Source organism: Cucumis melo, chromosome 12, assembly GCF_025177605.1.
Source record: "Cucumis melo cultivar AY chromosome 12, USDA_Cmelo_AY_1.0, whole genome shotgun sequence".
Classification (NCBI taxonomy): Eukaryota; Viridiplantae; Streptophyta; class Magnoliopsida; order Cucurbitales; family Cucurbitaceae; genus Cucumis; species Cucumis melo.
In genome coordinates, this window is record NC_066868.1 from 25,106,326 (window position 1) to 25,127,256 (window position 20,931).

General features: G+C 31.7%; 3 protein-coding genes across 3 annotated transcripts; all 3 read left to right on the forward strand.

The window, feature by feature from the left end:
- The first annotated feature begins 1,959 nt into the window (after nt 1-1,959).
- LOC103485032 (caffeoylshikimate esterase-like) lies at nt 1,960-4,674 on the forward strand. The gene is made up of 8 exons (XM_008442474.3): nt 1,960-2,435; nt 2,516-2,551; nt 3,009-3,135; nt 3,233-3,379; nt 3,474-3,604; nt 3,791-3,928; nt 4,024-4,122; nt 4,211-4,674. The coding sequence occupies exons 1-8, from the start codon at nt 2,433-2,435 to the stop codon at nt 4,481-4,483; spliced, it is 954 nt and encodes a 317-aa protein (XP_008440696.1). The 5' UTR covers nt 1,960-2,432; the 3' UTR covers nt 4,484-4,674.
- A 6,862-nt stretch (nt 4,675-11,536) lies between these two features.
- LOC103485022 (dirigent protein 9-like) lies at nt 11,537-12,498 on the forward strand. The gene has a single exon (XM_008442462.3). It carries the CDS (start codon nt 11,607-11,609, stop codon nt 12,381-12,383), a length of 777 nt encoding a protein of 258 aa, XP_008440684.2. The 5' UTR covers nt 11,537-11,606; the 3' UTR covers nt 12,384-12,498.
- A 3,335-nt stretch (nt 12,499-15,833) lies between these two features.
- LOC103485007 (ankyrin repeat-containing protein ITN1-like) lies at nt 15,834-19,037 on the forward strand. The gene is made up of 4 exons (XM_008442444.3): nt 15,834-16,066; nt 16,434-16,892; nt 17,648-17,806; nt 17,905-19,037. Exons 1-4 carry the CDS (start codon nt 15,850-15,852, stop codon nt 19,020-19,022), a joined length of 1,953 nt encoding a protein of 650 aa, XP_008440666.2. The 5' UTR covers nt 15,834-15,849; the 3' UTR covers nt 19,023-19,037.
- Nucleotides 19,038-20,931: the final 1,894 nt, after the last annotated feature.

Here is a 20,931-nt window from a genome sequence, read left to right on the forward strand (position 1 = left end):
TTCAAAAGTGCTTACAACTAATTGCAATTATCCTATACATTTTGGAAAAAAGAAAGAATAACTTTTTAGTTTGACCTAGTTTCTATTTGTTTTTTAGATTTTAAAATGTTACAATTCAGTCATGTTTTAGTTCTTTGAGGTTTTTTTTTGTCGTTTAATCATATAAAACTTATATATTACACTCTCTTCTTTATTTTTGTAGTAAAATATACTTCTTGTCTTTATTAACAATGACATTAGTTTATAATGGAAAAGAATAATGAGGTAGGGTTTTAATTTTAATTTTAATAGTAATGCCTTAAAATTTTAAATTTAATTTTAATAGGGATAAAAATATTGAAACTTCGATATGACTTTAATTTTAATAGTGATTAAATTTGATGATTTTAAATTAATTAATATGTATATGAAGATTAAAAAAACTTAAAATTAATATTTATAAAAAATAATGCACAACTTGTGGGATGCTTGAGTACACCTACTGACCTAAACAGTATATTTTAATATATATATATATATATATATATATATATATATATATATTTCATAAAAAAAAAATTGTTACCATTAAGGTGCATCTTAGAATTTTAGGGCAATTTTTTTAGCTCTATAACATGAAAAAAAAATATTTCTTTCATTTAGAAAATTAGAGGAAAAAAAGTGTCCATCCGCCAGCATTTCGAGGAATGACCCACACCACAACCTATATATAATATATATCATATCAAAATCATACTGTTCTCGTAATCTTCTTGACTAAACCAAAAAGATAACTTTCGTTATCCATTGACTAAATCAAAATAATGAATTTTCTTAATCTTCTTGACCATGCTTCCCATGTCAAAATCATTGCTAATCTTCGTGGGTACATTGATTGAGGTTTTTCAATACAGTGTATTTGAAAAAATTTCTGAGTCAAGGAATTCTTCTTCGCTATATTTACGATCTCTCTATTAGAGTAGTGTGATTTTTTATTAGACAAGTTGGCCCTTGACTCGTCGCATTCTCACACTAATTATGTGTTTTTGTATGGTTCTTTAATTTCTTGAAATCGAAAATGCAACTTAAAGTTTCTTTTTCATCGTCGGAGACTATATATCACTTCTCATAATTCTTCTATTACAACTGAACTTAAGTGGCTTCAAGTATTATTTGGAGCTTGGATTAGATCATCTCCTTTATGCCTAAATTTATTACATATTACTCAAAATCATGATTCTTGGAAAGCAGGTTGAAAATCTCATAATCCTTATAACCTAAATGAACCATTCATCTAATTGCTAATTAATATCAAGATGAAACATATCATAATAACGAGCAAACATTAGAAAAATAGAGAAAACCCATGTTATCAAACAGCACAGAAAACACATCAAGGGGTCGATAAACAACTTTCTTGACACTAAAACCGACCAAGAAAATGCTTTTGGTTGGTTTTTCCGTGGGCTTTGGAGTTCAATAGCCTTGGGCTTGTCCTAGCCCATCTGCTTTTCTAAATCCACTCTCCACGACGATATCTCCTTTTTCGAAGAACATTAATCTCCTCTTTAAAAATTTCAACGACTACTGTAGTTGTCGTCGTTTTAAAACTGTATTTAATCAGTTAGAATCCGACGAATTTTAGCCACAAACAGTATAAAATTAAGCAGAAAAAGAAAGATGTCGGTGAAATAGTTTCTGTGCAACTTAAACGTGCCCATTAGTCAGCTTCTTTTAGAAGGCCCGAGAACATATAAATCTAATCAAAATGACCAAATTTTCCAAATCTTCTTCACGACATTAAATCCCAAATTAAATTAATCACTACCTATTATCCAAGTCACTGTCAATGTTGGCGGGCAGAGGCAGCTACGATTATTTATTTTCTTCTATCAGATCGATCATAATCATCAAAATATATCCCTATTCCTTGCCAAATTTAACTTCTTGCCACACTATTATTTTTTTTTTTTTTTTTTTTTTTGTGTTTATATCAACAAATGTCCCAACCAAAAAAGAAACGTAAACACACCAAATTATTCATGTAATACATTAGAAAACAAAACGAAGCAATCTCAAACTTATCCTAAAAAAACAAAAGAAAGAGAAAACTACAAAAGGCTAAAATTCATCACGGGAAATTTGGCATTAGTTAGAGGGTTGACAATGAAATCAGTGGCTCCCCAACACAATACAAAGTCCAACAACACAACTTGACATGCAAACGCACTCGCCTGCTCTCTTTGAATTTTCGAAGCATTTAAAGCTTTCCCACCCAATTATTCATTTTTCATTTTGTTAATTTATTTTCTTCAAAATCGCCTTTAATTTAAATAAATATCCATTCTTCTTCTTCTTCTTCTTCTTCCCTTTTCCTACATAAATATCTTTCCACCATTTTTTTCTCACTTCCACTTTCTGTCATCTTTGCTTCCACAGAGATATCCTTCTCCATGGTTTCTCTCTCTTTTTTCTGTATTCTCTCTCTCTCTCTCTCTCGTTTTTCTCTTTATGATTTTCTTTTAATATCTTGCAGGCTGCTCAACAACTAGATGGCCTCACCTATGAAGAGGTTAGCCATTAATTTTGTTTCGAAACGTGTTGAATTTGTTGTTTTTCTTAGTTTTTATTTCGAAATTATTTGTGTTTAGGATTTAGGAAGAGTATTGCAAATATATCTTTGAATTATGTGGTTTGTTTCTTTTCTGTTGTTTTTTTCTTTCTTTTTTTTTTTAAGATAGGTTTTTGTCATTTCAGTAAGATTAGTCTTCACTTTTAATAATAAGATGGGTGAAACGTTTTGTGTTAAATTATTGACAAAATGTTATGTTTATCATATATAAAGGCATGTTTGAAAAATGACTTTTTAAACATTTAGTGAATCATTTGATACTATCTTAAGACTTTTAGTTTTGAAGTAATTTCTAAATTCAATGGTCACGTAATCTCGACTAAAGTTTCTCAGTTTAAGATTTTTTTATTGGATGAGCCAATGATTTTAACTATTGATTTATTTATTAAATTTGCAGGAATTTATATTGAACTCACGTGGGATGAATCTTTTCACGTGCAAATGGCTTCCAAAGGATAAGGAACCAAAGGCTTTGATCTTCATCTGCCATGGCTATGCAATGGAATGCAGCATCACCATGAATAGTTAATTCCACATAAACCTATATCTCCTTCCACCAATTCCAAATATTCATACCAAATTAAAAAACTCAACAATTCTGTTCTTTGATTTGAATTATAGGCACAGCAGTTCGGCTTGCAAAGGCAGGTTTTGCTGTTTATGGTATCGATTACGAAGGCCATGGAAAATCAGATGGCTTGCAAGGCTATATTACAAGCTTTGATTTCGTAGTGGATGATTGCTCCAATTTCTTCACAGACATTTCTGGTATCTTCTCTATTCAAAAGATTCGATTTGTATTCGTTTTTATTGAAAATTTTTATATGGGTTTTCATTAAAAACAATGGTTTTCAATACCCAGAAAGGAAAGAAAACAGGAACAAAATGAGGTACCTATTAGGAGAGTCAATGGGAGGAGCAGTGGCTTTGTTATTGCATAGAAAAAAACCAGATTATTGGGATGGTGCTGTCTTGGTTGCACCTATGTGTAAGGTATGACCCAAATTTTCTGTTTCTATTTCAGAATGAAACCTTTCTTTTTTAATTCAAGTAAGGGTGAGAGATTTGATCCTTGGACCTTGGTCCTTAGTACATATACATACCCTACGAGTTAAGGTCTTATAGGCAAATCAAAATGTTTCTTCAATTTGAAGTTCAAAATTCCCCTGTTTTTGGCAGATTGCAGATGATGTTAAACCAAGTCCACTAGTTGTAAGTATACTGACAAAGCTTTGCAATTTTATACCCACATGGAAAATTGTTCCAACCCAAGATATCATTGATGTAGCTTTCAAAGTTCCTGAGATTAGACATCAGGTAAAATATTTTAATCTCCTCTGTTTTTATAAGAAATATAAAACGTGTTTATTACAACTCAACTCATATTGATCAATTCATGGTGAAATCAACAGATCAGAACTAATCCTTACTGTTACAAAGGGAAGCCTCGTTTGAACACTGGCCATGAACTCCTCAGGATCAGCTTAGATCTCGAGCAAAGACTCGATGAGGTTGGCAGTTTGAAAATGAATGAATGTCCAAACTGTTAAGTCGTTGGGTACATGGTGGTTTAACTGATGAGATATTTTCATTAAGCAGGTTTCGTTACCGTTTATAATCCTCCATGGAGAGGAAGATCGAGTGACTGATATGTCGGCGAGTGAGCAACTTTACGAGAAGGCGTCGAGCTGGGATAAGAGCTTGAAGAGATATCCAGAGATGTGGCATGGATTGTTGTATGGAGAGACAGATGAAAACATTGACGTTGTATTTGGAGACATAATTGCTTGGTTGGATGAAAGATGTGCTTTGGGAAATTCAAGGATCGAAAAACAGCTCAAGGCTGAATATGATGATCTCCAAACCAAATGATCTCAGAAATTCTTTAGTTGTGTATATGTTGTTTCTGATTGAGACCAAAGGTTCTTTTCTTATGTTTTATTTGTAAAGTGTTTACATATAAGGTGAAAACAACATGTAAAAGTAAAATGTGTAGAAAAAGTGAATGTGTACTATAGATTAAAGGAAGCTCATAAAAATATACATTATATTTGAAGGAGTAATTGGTGTAACTTATATGACTAAAAACTTCCAATTTTATGCCTTATTTATTATCTTATATAATGTAAAAATGAACCTAACTTAATTGATATTCAAATTTGCATAGGCACAAAATAATAATCACATTCATTCAATTCCATGGTTGCAATTTTTTTTACTTCCACTTGAATAATATTTTTTTAAAATATATTTAAAAATTAAAGTATGTTCTTTCTAACCATTTTTTATAGTCGTAAATATAGTAAGTATATTTAAAATAATTAAGTACATAGTAACATTTTAAAAAAAATATAAAAAAATCTATTAAATCGTTGATAGACTATGTTGTAAATGTTGATATATTACTAATAGATCATAGAAGTTTATCACTAATAGATTTTGTTATATTTGTAGTTTTTTAAAAATGTTATTATGTACTTAATTATTATTCGTAAAATTGCCGTAAGTCATAGTTACTCCTTCGTTTGTTTAAAATAATGTGTCATTATACAACATAATTGTCTCTTCTCTTAGACTTGAAACCTAAAATTGCCTAACAGTGTGCTATACCGTCGGTGGCTCTACATGACAATGTTTTTATATTCATTTAATTTAACAAATATTTTTGCAGCTTTTAGATCTAAAAAAATAATGTTTGTAATTAGTTGGAAGTCTATCTAATTGGAGGACAATAGTGTTTGTGGCCTTAGAAGGGATGATGGTCACTGGTATTTTCATATGAAGCAGCTCAAATTAACTCAATGAATTTAAATATTCAAAATTAAAGTTGTAGGTATTTTAGGGATCTTTTTAAATATATAAATAAAAGCAGCAAAATATTTACATTATATAAAACAAATTTGAAATTGAAAAAAACCACAAGCTCATAGTGAAAAATACAAAAAATGCTTCGTCAACAATGGACGTAATATATTTGATATGATCGTTTAGATTTTGTTATTGTTTGGTACAACATCGTTTAAATGATTCTTTTAAATTTTTGATATACAATTATTTAAAATTTGGTTAAACGATCGTTTAGATTTGGTACACGATCGACAATCAAATTTGAAAAAAATTTAAAAAAAAATACATCTTTTATATTTGATATATGATTTTGAACCAAATAACAGTTTGAAAATAAAAAAATATTGCAGTAGAACAAAAGAAAGACGAGGAAAAGAAAAAAATCACAAGAAGAAAGACAATGAAAAAGGAGGGAAAAACTATAATATTTTAAAAAAATAGCCAATTTGATGATTTTTTTCATTTTATTACTCGGGCCATAAGTATTTTGTTTATTTGTTATATTTATAAAAGTTAATCTTGCTTTTAATTATATGAATTTTTTTCTTTTTTAGGAAATTTGAAGCTTAATATAATGTTCCATTTTATATTTAACATTGATTCTCTTCCAAATTTCATCTTTATATTGCAATAGTTCCCTTTTTTTAAGATTCCATTTTATGTTTTTTTTCAATGAAATTACTAGTGAGCAAATGTATTAAGGGAATAATGACACAAAACACAAATACATCTATCAACTTATTAACAAATACTATTTTTTTAGACAAAGAAATAGATACACATCTTGTTCATCTCGGATGAACATCCAAACAGAGCAGACGAGAATGGATCACAATTGCTCTTATCATGAGTAGAGTAACCTACAAGGCTACCCAGATAAATCGAGCATGAATAAGACCTACTGAGAATATGTAACTTGACTTTGATCAACTCAAGTCAACTCGCTTCTTTACTCGAGAAGATTATTACCAATCAACTAGTTTTTTTATTACTATCATTATTATCACCCCCATGATCTAAAAAATACAAGTAATTCGAATCACCACCCTGTTGATCGTAGCATTGTGTTTTAAAGTATCTGATCATTTTCCTCATCATTATACTGTGACAAAGCTACTAATTTCCTACGGTTCTCTTTACGAATTATTACAGAAAAAGCCGTATCCACGGTAGGAAATGGCCTCATAAAAAGTATTTTAGAACAGGTGGAGGAATAAGAATCATTTAATCCAACAAGAAATTGGATTACCTTTTCCCTTTCCATATGCTCACTCAGCATATTAATTGCATCAGATGAATATTGAGGCGCCAAATCATTGTAGGCTTTTGCAAGTTGATCCCATAATTCCTTGAGCTTTGTGAAGTAAGATGTAATAGATGAGTTACCTTGACGATGAAATGCAATTTCCCTGTAAATTTTATGTAATATTATTGGAGCGTTGCTTTGAGAAGAACCAAATTTTTGTTTGGGAGAACCATTTGGAGAACCAACATGTTTAGTTAAGTTCAACCCAGCTTTTAAATTGCTTCTTGAAGGCGGAGGTGAAGTTGTTTTTGTGGGGGTTTGAATTTTAGTGTCTGGATTCGGGGGTTGTTTTGTTTGATGGCCTGAGGTTGGGATGATCTTTAAATCGGGTTCTGGGAAGCAGATACCTGAAGAACCTGAAGAACTAAGGTCATTTCTTTGTTTTAAGCTGGTTGCTATTTCGGTGTCGTTTCCTCTTTGACGTTGTTGCTCCTCCGGATCAGGTGGTGCTGTCGTCTCATGTCCCTTTCGGCTTCTAGACCAGTGGGATATTCTGGGAGGCATAATTCCTCTTATTTCCGGCATTATTTCGTAACAAAGATTATTTCTTTGTTCTAAATTGGATGCTATTTCGGGTGTCATTTCTTCTAGACGTTGTTGTTGCTCCTCCGGATCGGGTGGCGCTGCTGTCGTCTCATGTCCCTTTCGGCCTCTGGACCAGTGGGATCTTCGGGGAAGCATAATTCCACTTATTTCCGTCATTATTTCGCTCTCGCACTCTAATTGGCTCAACTTACAAAGCTTTATGCGAAGAATTTTAGGAAATGGAATTATATATGGAAGGAAATGAAGAGGTTCATAAGTTGTTAAATTCTATATTGTAATCTCCCCAAATTTTAAATTTTATATAAAAGTGTTGACCTAAAATTCATTTGAAAATTAAAAAATTAGTTAAATTTTGAGAAGATTATATCTATTTAAAAGTAAATTCTATAGAATCTTAAGTGCTAATACTCATTCTCAAAACAATGATAACCTTGAAAAAAATTAAGCTTTCAAGATAAATCTCGACAGTTGATCTCATGCAAAAAAAACACCAATAAAAACTTTTGCTCAACTACTTTCAAGGGTGCTATTGTTCATTATTTGCAAATTAATTTTTGTAGCTTCAAAGTCAAAGCCGCGTGCTGTCCACTTTTATAATTTACGTCCACTTCTCGTAGTGAACATTAAATAAATTCAATTACTTATTGAAAAACCATTAAATAAATTAATTCCAACAAATATATACATATATATTTGGACAAATTCCAACACATGAATTCATCCATATAGCAACCCAAGATGAAAGGATTAGTAAATATAGTATATGATACAATTTTTTAACAGTATACTAAATTTTAGATTTAGTATTGATAATCTTTCAATTATAACAACGATCATATATATATACTAGTCTATCGATAACAAAATTAGGTTGTAAATGTTAGTAATTAGCTTCTTTTTTTTTTTTTTTTGGTTGATAAACTTCTAGGCTATGAAAAAGTTTTAAAGAACATATATAAAACATAGACTTTTGATTAAAGAAGTCAAAAGTTTAAATTTCATGAATATTGTGTTTAAAAGCATAAGAAAAAACACTAACAAATAAGAAAAGAGATTGGAGAATTGAACACGTAAAGAGGAGAGAAAAGTCAACTAAAACAAGAAATAACTGAAATTTTGAGAATATTTTATAAAATTGGGCATATAATAATCCTCCAATCTTTTAAGAGGGCATGTTTATTAATAGTGTGAAGTTTTATCTTAAAGATCATTGTATAGCATTGTAAGGAGTACGTGGTTTCTTTGGTTTTTCCAATTTAAAATTTTCAGCAAAAACTCCTAGCCGAAAGAGTTAAAATTACTCTCCCCCATATAGTGGCACAAAATCAAATGGCTTTCATTAGAGGTAAACAGATTATTGATGCCATCTTAGAAGTTGTAGATTTTTTGAGACTTAAGAAAAATAAAAGGCTTTGTAATAAAGCTCGACATTGAGAAAGCTTTCGATAAAATTAATTGGAGATTTATCCACTATATGCTTATGAAAAAAGGTTTCCCTAAAAAATGGAGATCGTGGATCAAGTCATCCATCAGTAGTGTTCAATACTCCATTATCATAAATGGGAGACCTAGAGGTAAAATTCAACCAAACTGTGGCATTCAACGAGGAGACCCCATTTCTCCTTTTTTATTTGTTCTAGCCATGGATTACCTCAGCCGTCTGCTTGAAGCTATTGAAAAAAATTATAAAATTAAGGGAGTCAGTTTCAGTGGCAGCCAAAATCTTACTCACCTACTGTTTGCGGACGACATTCTCTTATTTGTAGAAGACCATGACGAATCAATTGAAAATTTGAGGTATGTGATACACTTGTTTCAGCTAGCTTCAAGCCTCAGCATAAACTTGAACAAATCTACTATTTCTTCTATCAATGTTAATGCTGAAAAAGCTAACATAGTTGCCAATCTATGGGGTATTAACACACCATTCTTCCCTATCAACTACTTAGGTGTGCCTCTTGGTGGGAAAACTCTATGTAGAAATTTCTGGGCCAACATATCAGAAAAGATCCAAAAGAAACTTAGTTGCTGAAAATACTCTATGTTATCTAAAGGAGGAAAAATCACCCCGATCAATTCCTCGCTTTCTAGCCTCCCCACTTATCAAATGTCAGTCTTCAAAGCTCCATACTACATATACAAAGATATTGAGCAAAATTAGAGGAATTTTTTTTTGGAAACATCCAAAGGACAATCACAAACTGCATCTCATTAATTGGTCTGTTATTGCCTCGCCCAAGGAGAAAGGGGGGCTTGGGATAAGTCGCATATATCAAAGATACAAACTTCGCCTTGCTCAATAAATGGCTTTGGAGATTCATACATCAAGATAAATCTTTGTGGAAGAACATCATTTTGGCCAAATATGACGTTCAATATGTGGGAGATTTCCCTATTAAAGGCAAATACAGTAGCACTAGAGCACCCTGGCATTCTATCATCAAATGTATTGACCGGCTCCGTCCTTAAATCTCTTGGAACATTAGAAATGGGGAGAGTCTATCTTTTTGGCATAGTATGTGGCATCAAAACAGTCCCTTTTCAACACACTATCCAAGATTATATGCGATAACTACTAAGCAAAAGAACTTGATAAAAGATATGTGGAATCCGGACTCTCTGGATTGGGATCTCTTCCCTAGAAGACAACTCCGTAGCTGGGAATCTTCCCATTGGAACGAACTCAAAACATTTATATCATCCCCAATTAGTGCCTCGGCTGTGACACTCCAAGATGGAAGCTCAACACAAATGGTAGCTTTTCAGTTGCTTCGGTTAAAAAAGCTATCCACCATAGTGATCCTAGCAGTCGAAATATCTTTGAGCAAAGTATATACACAAACTTGTGGAAATCCAACATTCCAAAAAAGTGTAAATTCTTTATGTGGTCTCTTCTTCATGAATGTATTAACACAGCATAACAGCTTGTCAAGCGTCTCCCAAACCTTTGTTCGAAGCATAATTGGTGTGTTATGTGTAAGGGTGAAGAAGAAGACAAAAACCACTTTTTTATTACCTGCCCTTTTGCAGTCTCCATTTGGAAGAAGATAAACACTCTTTAATTGGAGCTTTCAATCTCAAAGCACCTCGGACCTTTGCAAGAATATATGTGAGTGGAACCAAAAATATGACAAAAACATTATCATCTTCAATACTGTGGCTATTTCTCTATGGAATATTTGGCTTGAGCGGAACAATAGGATCTTTAATGACAAAGCCAAATCCATTCAAACTTGCTGGGATGATATAAAAGCGTTGACTGGCCCCTGGACTACAAGATCAAAGAATTTTTCTAGTTACTCAGCTACGATCATAGCTTTAAATTTGAATGCTTTTGTGTAACTTTTCTTGGGTTGTTTGGGCTTATCTCTAGCCCTCTACTCTCCCCTTTACTTTGCTGATTATCATTAATTAATTAAAAAAAAAAGAAATATACATATATATAATTTTATCAAAATCTCTTAAATTTATAAAAATGAAATAAACTAAAGTGATTTGAGAAAATTTCTATATTGATAATTTTTTTTTAAATGGTCTCATACACTTAATTATTGCACCATCAATAGATTCCAATTACTCAAATTGTTTCTATTTCTTAAATTTATTTATTTAGTAAACTAAAATTTAGCTAGTTAAATTTAGATAGTACAAAATTTCATTTTTCAATAACAATAATTTACTACTTTATTGTTTTCTTAATAACCAAACAATTATTTATTGAGGTTAATTTTAATTTTATCCTTCACTGTAAACATATCATCAACGATCTTCATGCCTAATTTATCAACTCCAATTATAGCTATTTCACCTGAATCTTCTTCTCCCTCAAAATTTTTAAAAAATTAAATAACCAGCATCTCATGGCATAAGGGCAGCTGATGGGGACATGTTCGTTGAGCTTAGAACTGCACCCTCATAAGGCAATATTATTATTTGGAGGTTGAATAACCACATAATAATATGTAAAGCTTGAATAATTATTCAGGGTAAAAGGCACTTGATCATGATTTTTGAAGTTTTGAAATCACATACTTTTGGGCCATATTATGATCTGCAATGCTCTAATCTTTAACTTTGTATGAAAAGTTTTATTGACTCTTTCGTAAATGAGGTAGAGATTTGTGTATAATTAATATTACACAATAAATAATATATTGTTTCCATGAAAGGGTTTAGGTAATTATTCAACCAAATCACCATTATAAAACAACTCCATTTCATCCACTTCATTTTCATATTAACTGTGTATTAATACAACTCCTCTCTACGATCAATTTCCATTCAACCCAAACATTAATGGCCAATCCAACTAACCCCAAGTTTCCACTCTCTCTCTTCTTCATTCTCACTGCTTTATCATATTCCGACTCATCAACAACAATCCTCAACCAAGTGGCCGCCCCAAATCCTCTTGACCAAGTCAAAACAAATCTATCTTTTTTCATGCACAATATTCTCGGTGGGTCCCACCCAACTGCAAGAACGGTCACCGGAACCATACCCAACAAGGCGGAGCCCACCGCCGGCCTCCCCTTCTCCAAACCCAGAAAAACCATTTTCCCTATCCCTGGTGGGGTCCCACTCGTAGCCGCCAACAGAAATTCAAACGGCCGGGGAGGAATAACAAACAATAATAACAATAATAACCAACCGTTTGTCACAGCCGGTCAGCTCCCTTCTGGTGCCGTCCTCCAGCATGTCATGTTTGGGTCGCTCACGACGATCGACAACGAGTTGACGGAAGGTGAAGAGTTGGGATCGGGTGTAATGGGCAGAGGTCAAGGATTCTACTTTATTAGCTCATTGGACGGTTCTAGCCATACGGTAGCGTTGACCGTCATCTTACACCGATTCGACGAAGATGAGGAGAAGAAGAACGAAGATACAATAAGCTTCTTTGGAGTACACAGGAGAGGGTCGATGGAGTCGCCGATTGCAGTGGTTGGTGGGACCGGGAAGTATGAGAATGCCAGTGGGTTTGCGGTGATCGAGAACCTCCGGCGGAGGGAGAACCAATACATGACTGATGGAGATGATACGATTGTCCACTTTAGAGTTTATCTCTCCCAATAGTTTCTTTTTTTCTTTCTGTTCCAATTTTGTTATTTAACCAACTATTTTTATTTTTTACTAGGGATAGGAAATTAGGGGGACTATGAATAAAAGAATATTCCTTAACTTTATAGTACGTTTGAACTTTTGTGCGTCACATCGCCCCAAATTACCCTAAACCCAAACTTATGTTTTGATATGCCAACTACAGATTCCAATTAAACTATAGAATCCATTGGCAAACTGTAAAAACATTTTTGAAAATAAGTGGCTAAGAAAAACCCTACAAACCATGGGCAATATGATTTAAAGGCTTCAAGTTGTGATTGTTTTGATCCGGCCGGTGTTAATATATAAGGCCATTGGGTGTACAAATCTAACTCGAAACCAAGTGGGTAAATCTAACTTGTGTCGTCAATGACATCAAAGAGGATGAAATCGGTGCATGAGGTTTAAAAGCAATTTTAAAAGCCAAAAAGGGACCATCAGCTTCAACATTATTGCCGTTACTATGTGGTTAACTTGAAAGGAACAACAGGATATTCAAGAGTCTAGAAAGAAACGCTTCTGAGTTGTGGGATGATATAAAAGCGTTCACGGGTCTATAGACTAGTAGATCTAATCTTTTCTCAAATTATAATGTTAGTTTTATTGTCTTGAGTATCAATACTTTTGTATAATTTCTTTTTTGGACTTGTCTCTAGCCATACTCTTCTCGACTTCCTAAGTTTTTTGTTATATATTAATGAAGAGGGAGTGATAAGATACTAGGTAGTATCAACTTAGTAGAGAATCATTGTATTTAATTGATTTTAATTAACTTGGATAAACCAAACACACCCTAATTTACCCGTAATAAGAATCATTGTTAGGGAAGAAATAAAATATCAGCGGATGTTATTATATAAATTTTTTAAAAGTGGTGCAACATGCATGAAAACTTTCTAAGTGGTTGATCACCCAACCTAGCATCATTGATCTCTTCCGAGCACGCTTAACTGTGGAGTTTTGATAGGATCCAATGCATTAGTACCGGTAGGATTGCACATGGATGTTATTATATAAATTAAATTTGCAATAGATAATGAATTGTATTAAGAATGTGAATCTTTAAAGGATAAAGTACCAAAAGTGTACCAAAGCCCTATTAGCTTCTCTGGGTTAAGTATTATTCTTCCTAATGTGATGAGGAAGAGTTGTCTTCAAATATTGGCCAATTATGTGCTACTTTTAAAACTTAATTGTTGTTAATGAAACTTGCCATTTGGTTTTTCATAAAAAGGAAAAAGAAAAAGAAAAGGAAAAAGAAAAAGAAAAGGAAAAAGAAAAAGAAGCAGATTTGTGATAATATTTTGTTACTTGCTTTAGTAAAGATACATATATTTTATTTTAATATTCTTGTTCTTTCTGATACCTGGGGCATATTCTTTGTTATAAATATTCTATGTTTAATATACATATAAACTTCCTTTGTTCACAATTAACTCATGTATTAAAATATATATATATATATATATATATATATTTTTTTTCTTTAATTTGGCCACTACCATACCACAACGTCGTATTTCACATTTTTGTTATTATAATGTTATTAAGATTTCTGTTTGTTGTTATCGTTATGTGAACGAGAGCTTAATCCTACTAGTATTCAAGTGTACAATAGTAATTAACTTCGAATCCCCTATTTAAAAAGATAATTAAACTATATATATCTACAAAATTAAAAATAGTTTGACTCAATAATATTATCGTGGTTTTTTTATTTAATAAAAACATTCATACATCTGTATAATGAGTAAATTATAAATATCATCTAGACTAATTAATAAAAAAATTACAAATATGACAAAATTTGTAAGTGTTCTAGCTTAAGGTGATTGGCCTAGATCCATTGGGTTACGCTGGTAAAGCCATCTAATTACAGTCAAAGTATACAAGTGTTGCTCTATCATTGATATACCATAAGAGTACCAGCAATAAGAATATTTAATTTGTAATTTTTTTAAAATGTTGCTATACACTTGATTATTATCTCTACAACTACTACCACCCACTATAACTACTCGACTATTTAAGTAATAATTTGATTTTTTATTTTATTCTATAAATTTGACATGTTTGGATTGGCTTTATAAATGTTTGAAAAAATGTTTACAAATGAAAAAAAAGTATTTTTTTAAAAAAAATACATTGGGTCATTAGTGCTCCCAGGCATCTCCACTAGGTGGAACACCCGCTTTTAGCACCATCATCTACTTCATTAATGATAAGAGAAGGAATACACGAAGTCGGAAAAAAGAAAACAAAAGGGGATAGAGATAAGCCCAAACAACCCAAAAGCTCAAATTAATGGAAAACATTTAAATTAAGAGCTATGGTGCTAGCAGTGTAGTTGTAGAACTAGGGAGATCTACTAGTCCAAAGGTCAGTAAGCACTCGAATATCTTTCCAAACTTCAGCAAGTGATTTTTCTTTGTCATTGAAGATTCTACTATTTCTTTCTTTCCAAATAGACCAAAGAGATACAACGGCCAAGTTTAAGCGAAAAATATTCTTCTTTAATTTTTGGTTCAAAAGGCAAATGCATTTACAAAGAGCAGCAGTGCGTTGTAAATCGATGTTCCAATTCAGGGTCGATTTAAGAGATCCCTATATGTAATGACTAAAAGAGCAAGAGGTAAACATATGGTTTATATCTTCATCAGCTTCCTTACAAAGAATACACCACAATGGTTTTAGACTCATTTGGAAGCCTTTTTTGAAGAATATCCGTTGTATTGATGCATTCATAAAAAAGAGACCAGATGAAGAATTTACAAAAAAAAAAAAAAAAAAAAAAAAAAAAGTGTTTATTATAAGCACTTAAAAACTCAATAATTAAAAAAGTTAATTGAGAATCTTTACACAATGTATTGGGCGTTAAGGAATAAAGTTGCTGTTCTCCCTTTGGTCTTAAAAATTCTTAACCTATCTTCTCAAAAAGAATAAAAACATAAATCAATTTAGTCTCGTAACTATTTTGTTTCTAATTTTTAATTTTTAAAATTAAATCTATAGATACTACTCTTCCCACTTTCTTTTTTTTTTTTTTTTATCTATGTTTTACAGATGGTTTAAAAAACCAAGGCAAATTTTCAAAGGTAGGTTTTAAAAAATTATAAAAATTTCAACAATAATTGTCATTTAAAACAATTTTACAAAGTAATAAAAATATTTTTTTTAAAAGAAAAAAACACCGCACGTTTAAATTCCCAAAAAGCTATAACAATTAAACAAATAAGGAATACGTAAAGAAGCTGAAATGGTACTTCTTGTTGTTTCCATTTTTTGAACTGTCATTTGCCTTATTGTATGTATTGAGACCTGCTTTTTGGTTGCTTGCCGGGAGAAGGCTTTGGGGAGAGTTCCCACTATAAATTTTTGTACTTTCACCCACATATTACTTATTCCATCTTTCATCCTTCTCCATCGCTTGGGATTGAGAATGAACCCTTCCACAAAATCCCAGAACTTTTCAGATTTTGACCCATGTGACAATCGACATGATATGGTAGAGGTTGTTGTTGAAAATAACGTCATTCCTCCGCCACCCGACTCTCAGGATCCGTGTAATACTCAATGCAATACCACCACAGAGGAGGGCAAGGAAAAACAGGATGGAAGAGGTTGCGGGGATGAAATGGTTAAGTGGATGGTAAAATGTATGTAAGCTTTTAATTTCCAACTATCATCCTTTTTCTTTTTCTTTTTTCTTTGTACGTCTTTTAAAAGCAACTTTGGATTTTCCTGTGTGTTTATGTTTTTCTTATATATATACTTTGAAATTACTATTATTGTATTTAAGAAAATCCCAAGTCCATTCATTCATCTTTTTATATAGCTTTCTCAATTGTTCATAACTAATAAAGATGGGTGCAACCATTAGTATTCCGTCCAATTTAACTATTATTTAAAGTGTAACATATAATATTTAAATTAATTTTGAGTAATTCAATGCATGTTGTAGAATGATTTTGAGCATGACAGTTAAAATCGCTTATAAACATACTGTTGTAATAATGTTAACAGCTGCAATAAATACAAGTCTCCGTCACTCAGCACTGAACGGTGATTGGAAAACGGCAGAATCAATAATCAAAAAGTACTCATTGAAACTAAGTGATCCTATAACGAGAAACGAAGAAACCATTCTTCACATTTCTGCAGCAACCGAGCACATAGATTTCGTAAAGAAGTTGATCGGGAAAATGAGGCCAGATGAGTTGAGCTTAAAGAATAAAAATGGACATACAGCCCTTTGTTTCGCAGCTGAAGAAGGGAGTGAAAGAATTGCCAAGTTGTTAGTGGAAAAGAACGAAAATCTTCCACTTATTCGTGGAGATGAAAATATAACTCCACTTTACATTGCAGTATCGTATAGACGTGAAAAAATGGCTTCTTATCTCTTGTCTGTCACCAAACTCAATCAACTAAACGATGAAGAGAAGACTCTGCTTCTCATTGCTGCCATACACAGCGACTTTTACGGTAATCTATTACGAAAATTACAGCAAATAGCATTATTTAATAAATAAACTAAAAATCTAGAACAAGAATAAAATATTTTCAAGAATAGAAAAATGTTAAACCAATTCACTGGATTATTTTCTAAATGTCAAGTATGTATTTTAGTGCCTCTATCGCGGTTAAAAACTATCACTAATAGTAACTTATAGCAACTATTAATGGCTATTAACGATAACTATCAATTTGAGAAAATCGAGAGACTCGTAATAATAGTGACAAATAAAAAGTTATTGCAAATAGCAGTTATCAACGATAAACTTAATTAAGTTATAATACTAGAATAACACTATTAGTTATAACAATTGTTAGCAATTAATATCAGCTATTAGCGATGGTGGCTAGCTAGCTGCACTTGAGTGTTTTAGCCCTTTATTATTTTTTTGTGTTATATATATAATTATTTTATTATTTGCTGTGTATTTTATTTCATTTTTTTTGCTTAGATGTCATTTATTCCAAAGGTCTTAATTTCTATTAGGGCAATTGGAATGGATAACAATTTTAGGAAAATAAACAAGTGTATAAAAATATTTTTAAAAACATTTCAAATGATATATAGCAATAGTACTTTGGTATATTTGCAAAAAAAAAAATTAATGTTGTTCTGTATGTTTAATATTTTAAATTTGATTGCTATATAATCAAATAAACTTGTTCCAACTGATCAAATTTTGGTTAATGTTCTTGTTTTAACTTGAACTTTCTCTTTATTAAAGGTGTAGGTTTGAACATTCTGAAAGAAAATCCAAAGTTAGCAACTATGAGGAACGGGAAGAATAATGATGAGACTGCTTTGCATGTCTTAGCTAGAAAGCCATCGGAAATATTCCGAAGTCGACGTGAGATTAACTTTTGGAAAAAGTGCATCAGCTATGGTTAGTTTCAAATGATTTATGGTTAAGTTACAAATTTATTAATGATTATATATATTTATTCTTGCTTGACGCCTTTTAACCATCTGCATTATTTAAAGGAACCTGCAACAAAGATGATGCAAAAACATTAGCTCGTCAGTTAGTGATTTCTCTATGGGAACATGTTCTACGAGATTTGGATGAAAAGGAGACACTGGCCTTCATCAAACATCCCACAGGATTGCTTCATGATGCTGCAAGAGCAGGAAATGTGGAGTTTTTGATTTTACTTATTGGCTCATATCCTGATATTGTATGGGAAGAAGATGATGACAAAAAAAGCATATTTCACATAGCAGTCGAAAATCGACTCGAGAATGTCTTCAATCTAATCCATGAGATTAGTGGACCAAGAGATTTCTCAACAAGATATACAACAACTACCAAAGGAAATTACAACATGTTACATTTAGCTGCAAAACTGCCTGCTTTAAACCATCTTAATAGAGTTTCAGGACCTGCCCTTCAAATGCAACGTGAATTGCTTTGGTTTAAGGAAGTAGAAAAAATTGTTTTGCCTTGCCAACTTGAAGCCAAATGTAATGATGGCTCTATTCAGTTAACCCCACGTGAGTTATTCACCAAGGAACATGCGGAGCTTCGAAAACATGGCGAGGAATGGATGAAGAACACAGCAAATTCATGTATGCTTGTAGCAACTCTAATCGCGACAGTAGTTTTTGCAGCAGCATTTACAGTTCCTGGTGGAAATGATGATAAAACAGGGGATCCGACTTTGCAAACGAAGAGTTGGTTTGCTGTTTTCGTGATATCGGATGCGGTCGCTTTGCTATCGTCATCAACTTCTATTTTGATGTTCTTGTCGATCCTAACTTCGCGCTATGGAGAAGACGATTTCTTGAAGTCATTACCCTCGAAATTGCTGTCTGGACTTGTGTTATTGTTCATCTCCATTGTGTGCATGGTTGTGGCATTCAGTGCTACTTTCTTTTTGCTCTATCGTGACCCTTCTAATATTTGGCTTCCAATGACCATTGCTACAATGGCGATTATTCCAGTTAGCTGTTTTTGGGGACTTCAATTTAAACTCTCCATCGATACGTTTCACAACACCTACTTGTTTAGATCTATTTTCAAGCCACGTAGACGTAAATTGTCCTCATTGTTTACCTCTGAAATTGTGGATTACTATCGTGAGAGGAAAAAGAAAATGTAGACAAAATGCTATTTTGGGGAGGAGTTTTAAAGGTTGTGTTTTTAGTTTGTTTCATTAGTAAAATTTTGGTTGTGTTTTTAGTTTGTTTCATTTGTAAAATTTTAATCTTTCTATTGTAAGAGAGAGTTCTGATATTTGTGAGTTACTGCTTTTACTCTTCTTCTTGTATCGATCAAAATTGACCCACCTCGTCCCACTAAAAACTTTATTTGAATAATTATTAGAAATAAATTATACTATAAACCGTTGCAAATATAACAATCAAAATAAAAATTATATTAGCATATATATATCAACATTTTAAAACATTTGTAAATATAATAAAGTTTGTTCACGATAAACTTCTATCATTAATTGACGATATTGTTGTTGGTCTATCAACGATAAAAGTCTATATCATCGATAGACAACTTCGCTATATTTACAATTATGATTACTATCATTCATTACAAATATCCATTCTATTAAATAGAACTCCACACAAATTTTTTGCAGACTTTTCCTTCAAAAAAAGAAAAAGAACTTCTCAAATGAAAATATAGCAATTCTTTTGAATTTTATTGATGGATATGGGATTAACTTTTTCTTTTTTTCTTTTGTTGTGAAGTTGGGCAAAACCCAAGTTCTTCTGGAACCATTTTGTCAAAACATATCGTTTTTGGGTCAACAAATTTATCTTAGATTTCATTTTACCTTTCAAACTTTTTGATCATAAAGGATGCACTCATCTCTTTTCACCCCACTTTCATCACATACATAAATAAAAAGATGAAAAATTCTTTAAAATAGCAAAAAAAAAAAAAATAATAAAATTAAAATTATTTACAAAATATAGTAAAATTTTAAATTGTATCGATATCGATAATAAACACTAATAGACAAGACGTTGATAGAAGTAGATCAATATCTATCCGTGTATATCATTTATAAAATTCAAGATTTTGCTATATTTTTTAAATATTTTGATTCATTCTCCTACGTAATTTCCTACTTAATTTGAAGATTTTTCTGTTTAAATGGAATATGTGATCACCATTAATAAAACATGTTTGTTGTTTAAAAAATTAATATACCATGTTTTAAATTAGAAATATTGAAATTACACAATTATTTAATTAATCAGTTATTTAATATTGTACTAAGTATCATTGTCAATTCGGTGATAGACTCCTATCATTGATAGATTTTGAAAATTCTTGCTATATTTGTAATTTTTTTTTAAATGTTGCTTTATACTTAATTATTTTGAATATAATTGTTACATTTTCAACTATCCCATTCTTTTATTGTAAAGCAAAAGATTGAAAATTTCAAAACAAGAAAAAAAAGGGCCTATGGGGATATAGCATTGGGCTTTAAATTAATTAAGGATGCAGCAAAAGTTTAAAAAAATTGCAAATATGGCAAATTTTAACAACAAAGATGAAAATGCCCCTATAGATACACTTTAAGCTTATGTTGCTTCGTATTTCGATTTCAAGCAGACTTCTTCAAGTTTACCTTCCATTTTCTACTTTCTTCTCCTTTTTTTGTATTCTGATTTGGTTTTTCAGTGTCGATACTAGTGCCTTCCGCTTCGCTACGTTCTCCACTTCATCTTTATAGACTTCTTTGCTTTTCGTTATTCACTTCGCCACGTCCTCCACTCCACCTGTACAATCGTAAGTTATTTTCTTTTCGTTTGAAATAGTAAGTTATTTTCGTAAAGTATCTTTGTTTTCGTTTGGTCATAACCTATTTGAAGTAGATTTTCTTCTTTTTCTATTTGTTTGAAATTGATTCCTTCATTTTCTGTTTGGTTGTGCTTTGTTTTTAAGTTTGTGTGTTATTACTTAGGGTTAAGGTCATGATATGTTTATACATCACTGATAGATTTGAAGGATGTTTAACTTGCTTCTTTGGCATGTTG

Excerpts from the sequence above, each read along its gene's own strand:
- LOC103485032 (XM_008442474.3), top strand. Across the intron at positions 3,929-4,023 it reads TTCCTGAGATTAGACATCAG|ATCAGAACTAATCCTTACTG; the intron begins GTAAAATATTTT and ends TGAAATCAACAG. Across the intron at positions 4,123-4,210 it reads TCGAGCAAAGACTCGATGAG|GTTTCGTTACCGTTTATAAT; the intron begins GTTGGCAGTTTG and ends TTCATTAAGCAG.
- LOC103485022 (XM_008442462.3), top strand. The coding sequence starts at position 11,607 with ATGGCCAATCCAACTAACCCCAAGTTTCCACTCTCTCTCTTCTTCATT.
- LOC103485007 (XM_008442444.3), top strand. The coding sequence starts at position 15,850 with ATGAACCCTTCCACAAAATCCCAGAACTTTTCAGATTTTGACCCATGT. Across the intron at positions 16,067-16,433 it reads GGTTAAGTGGATGGTAAAAT|CTGCAATAAATACAAGTCTC; the intron begins GTATGTAAGCTT and ends TAATGTTAACAG. Across the intron at positions 16,893-17,647 it reads CATACACAGCGACTTTTACG|GTGTAGGTTTGAACATTCTG; the intron begins GTAATCTATTAC and ends TCTTTATTAAAG.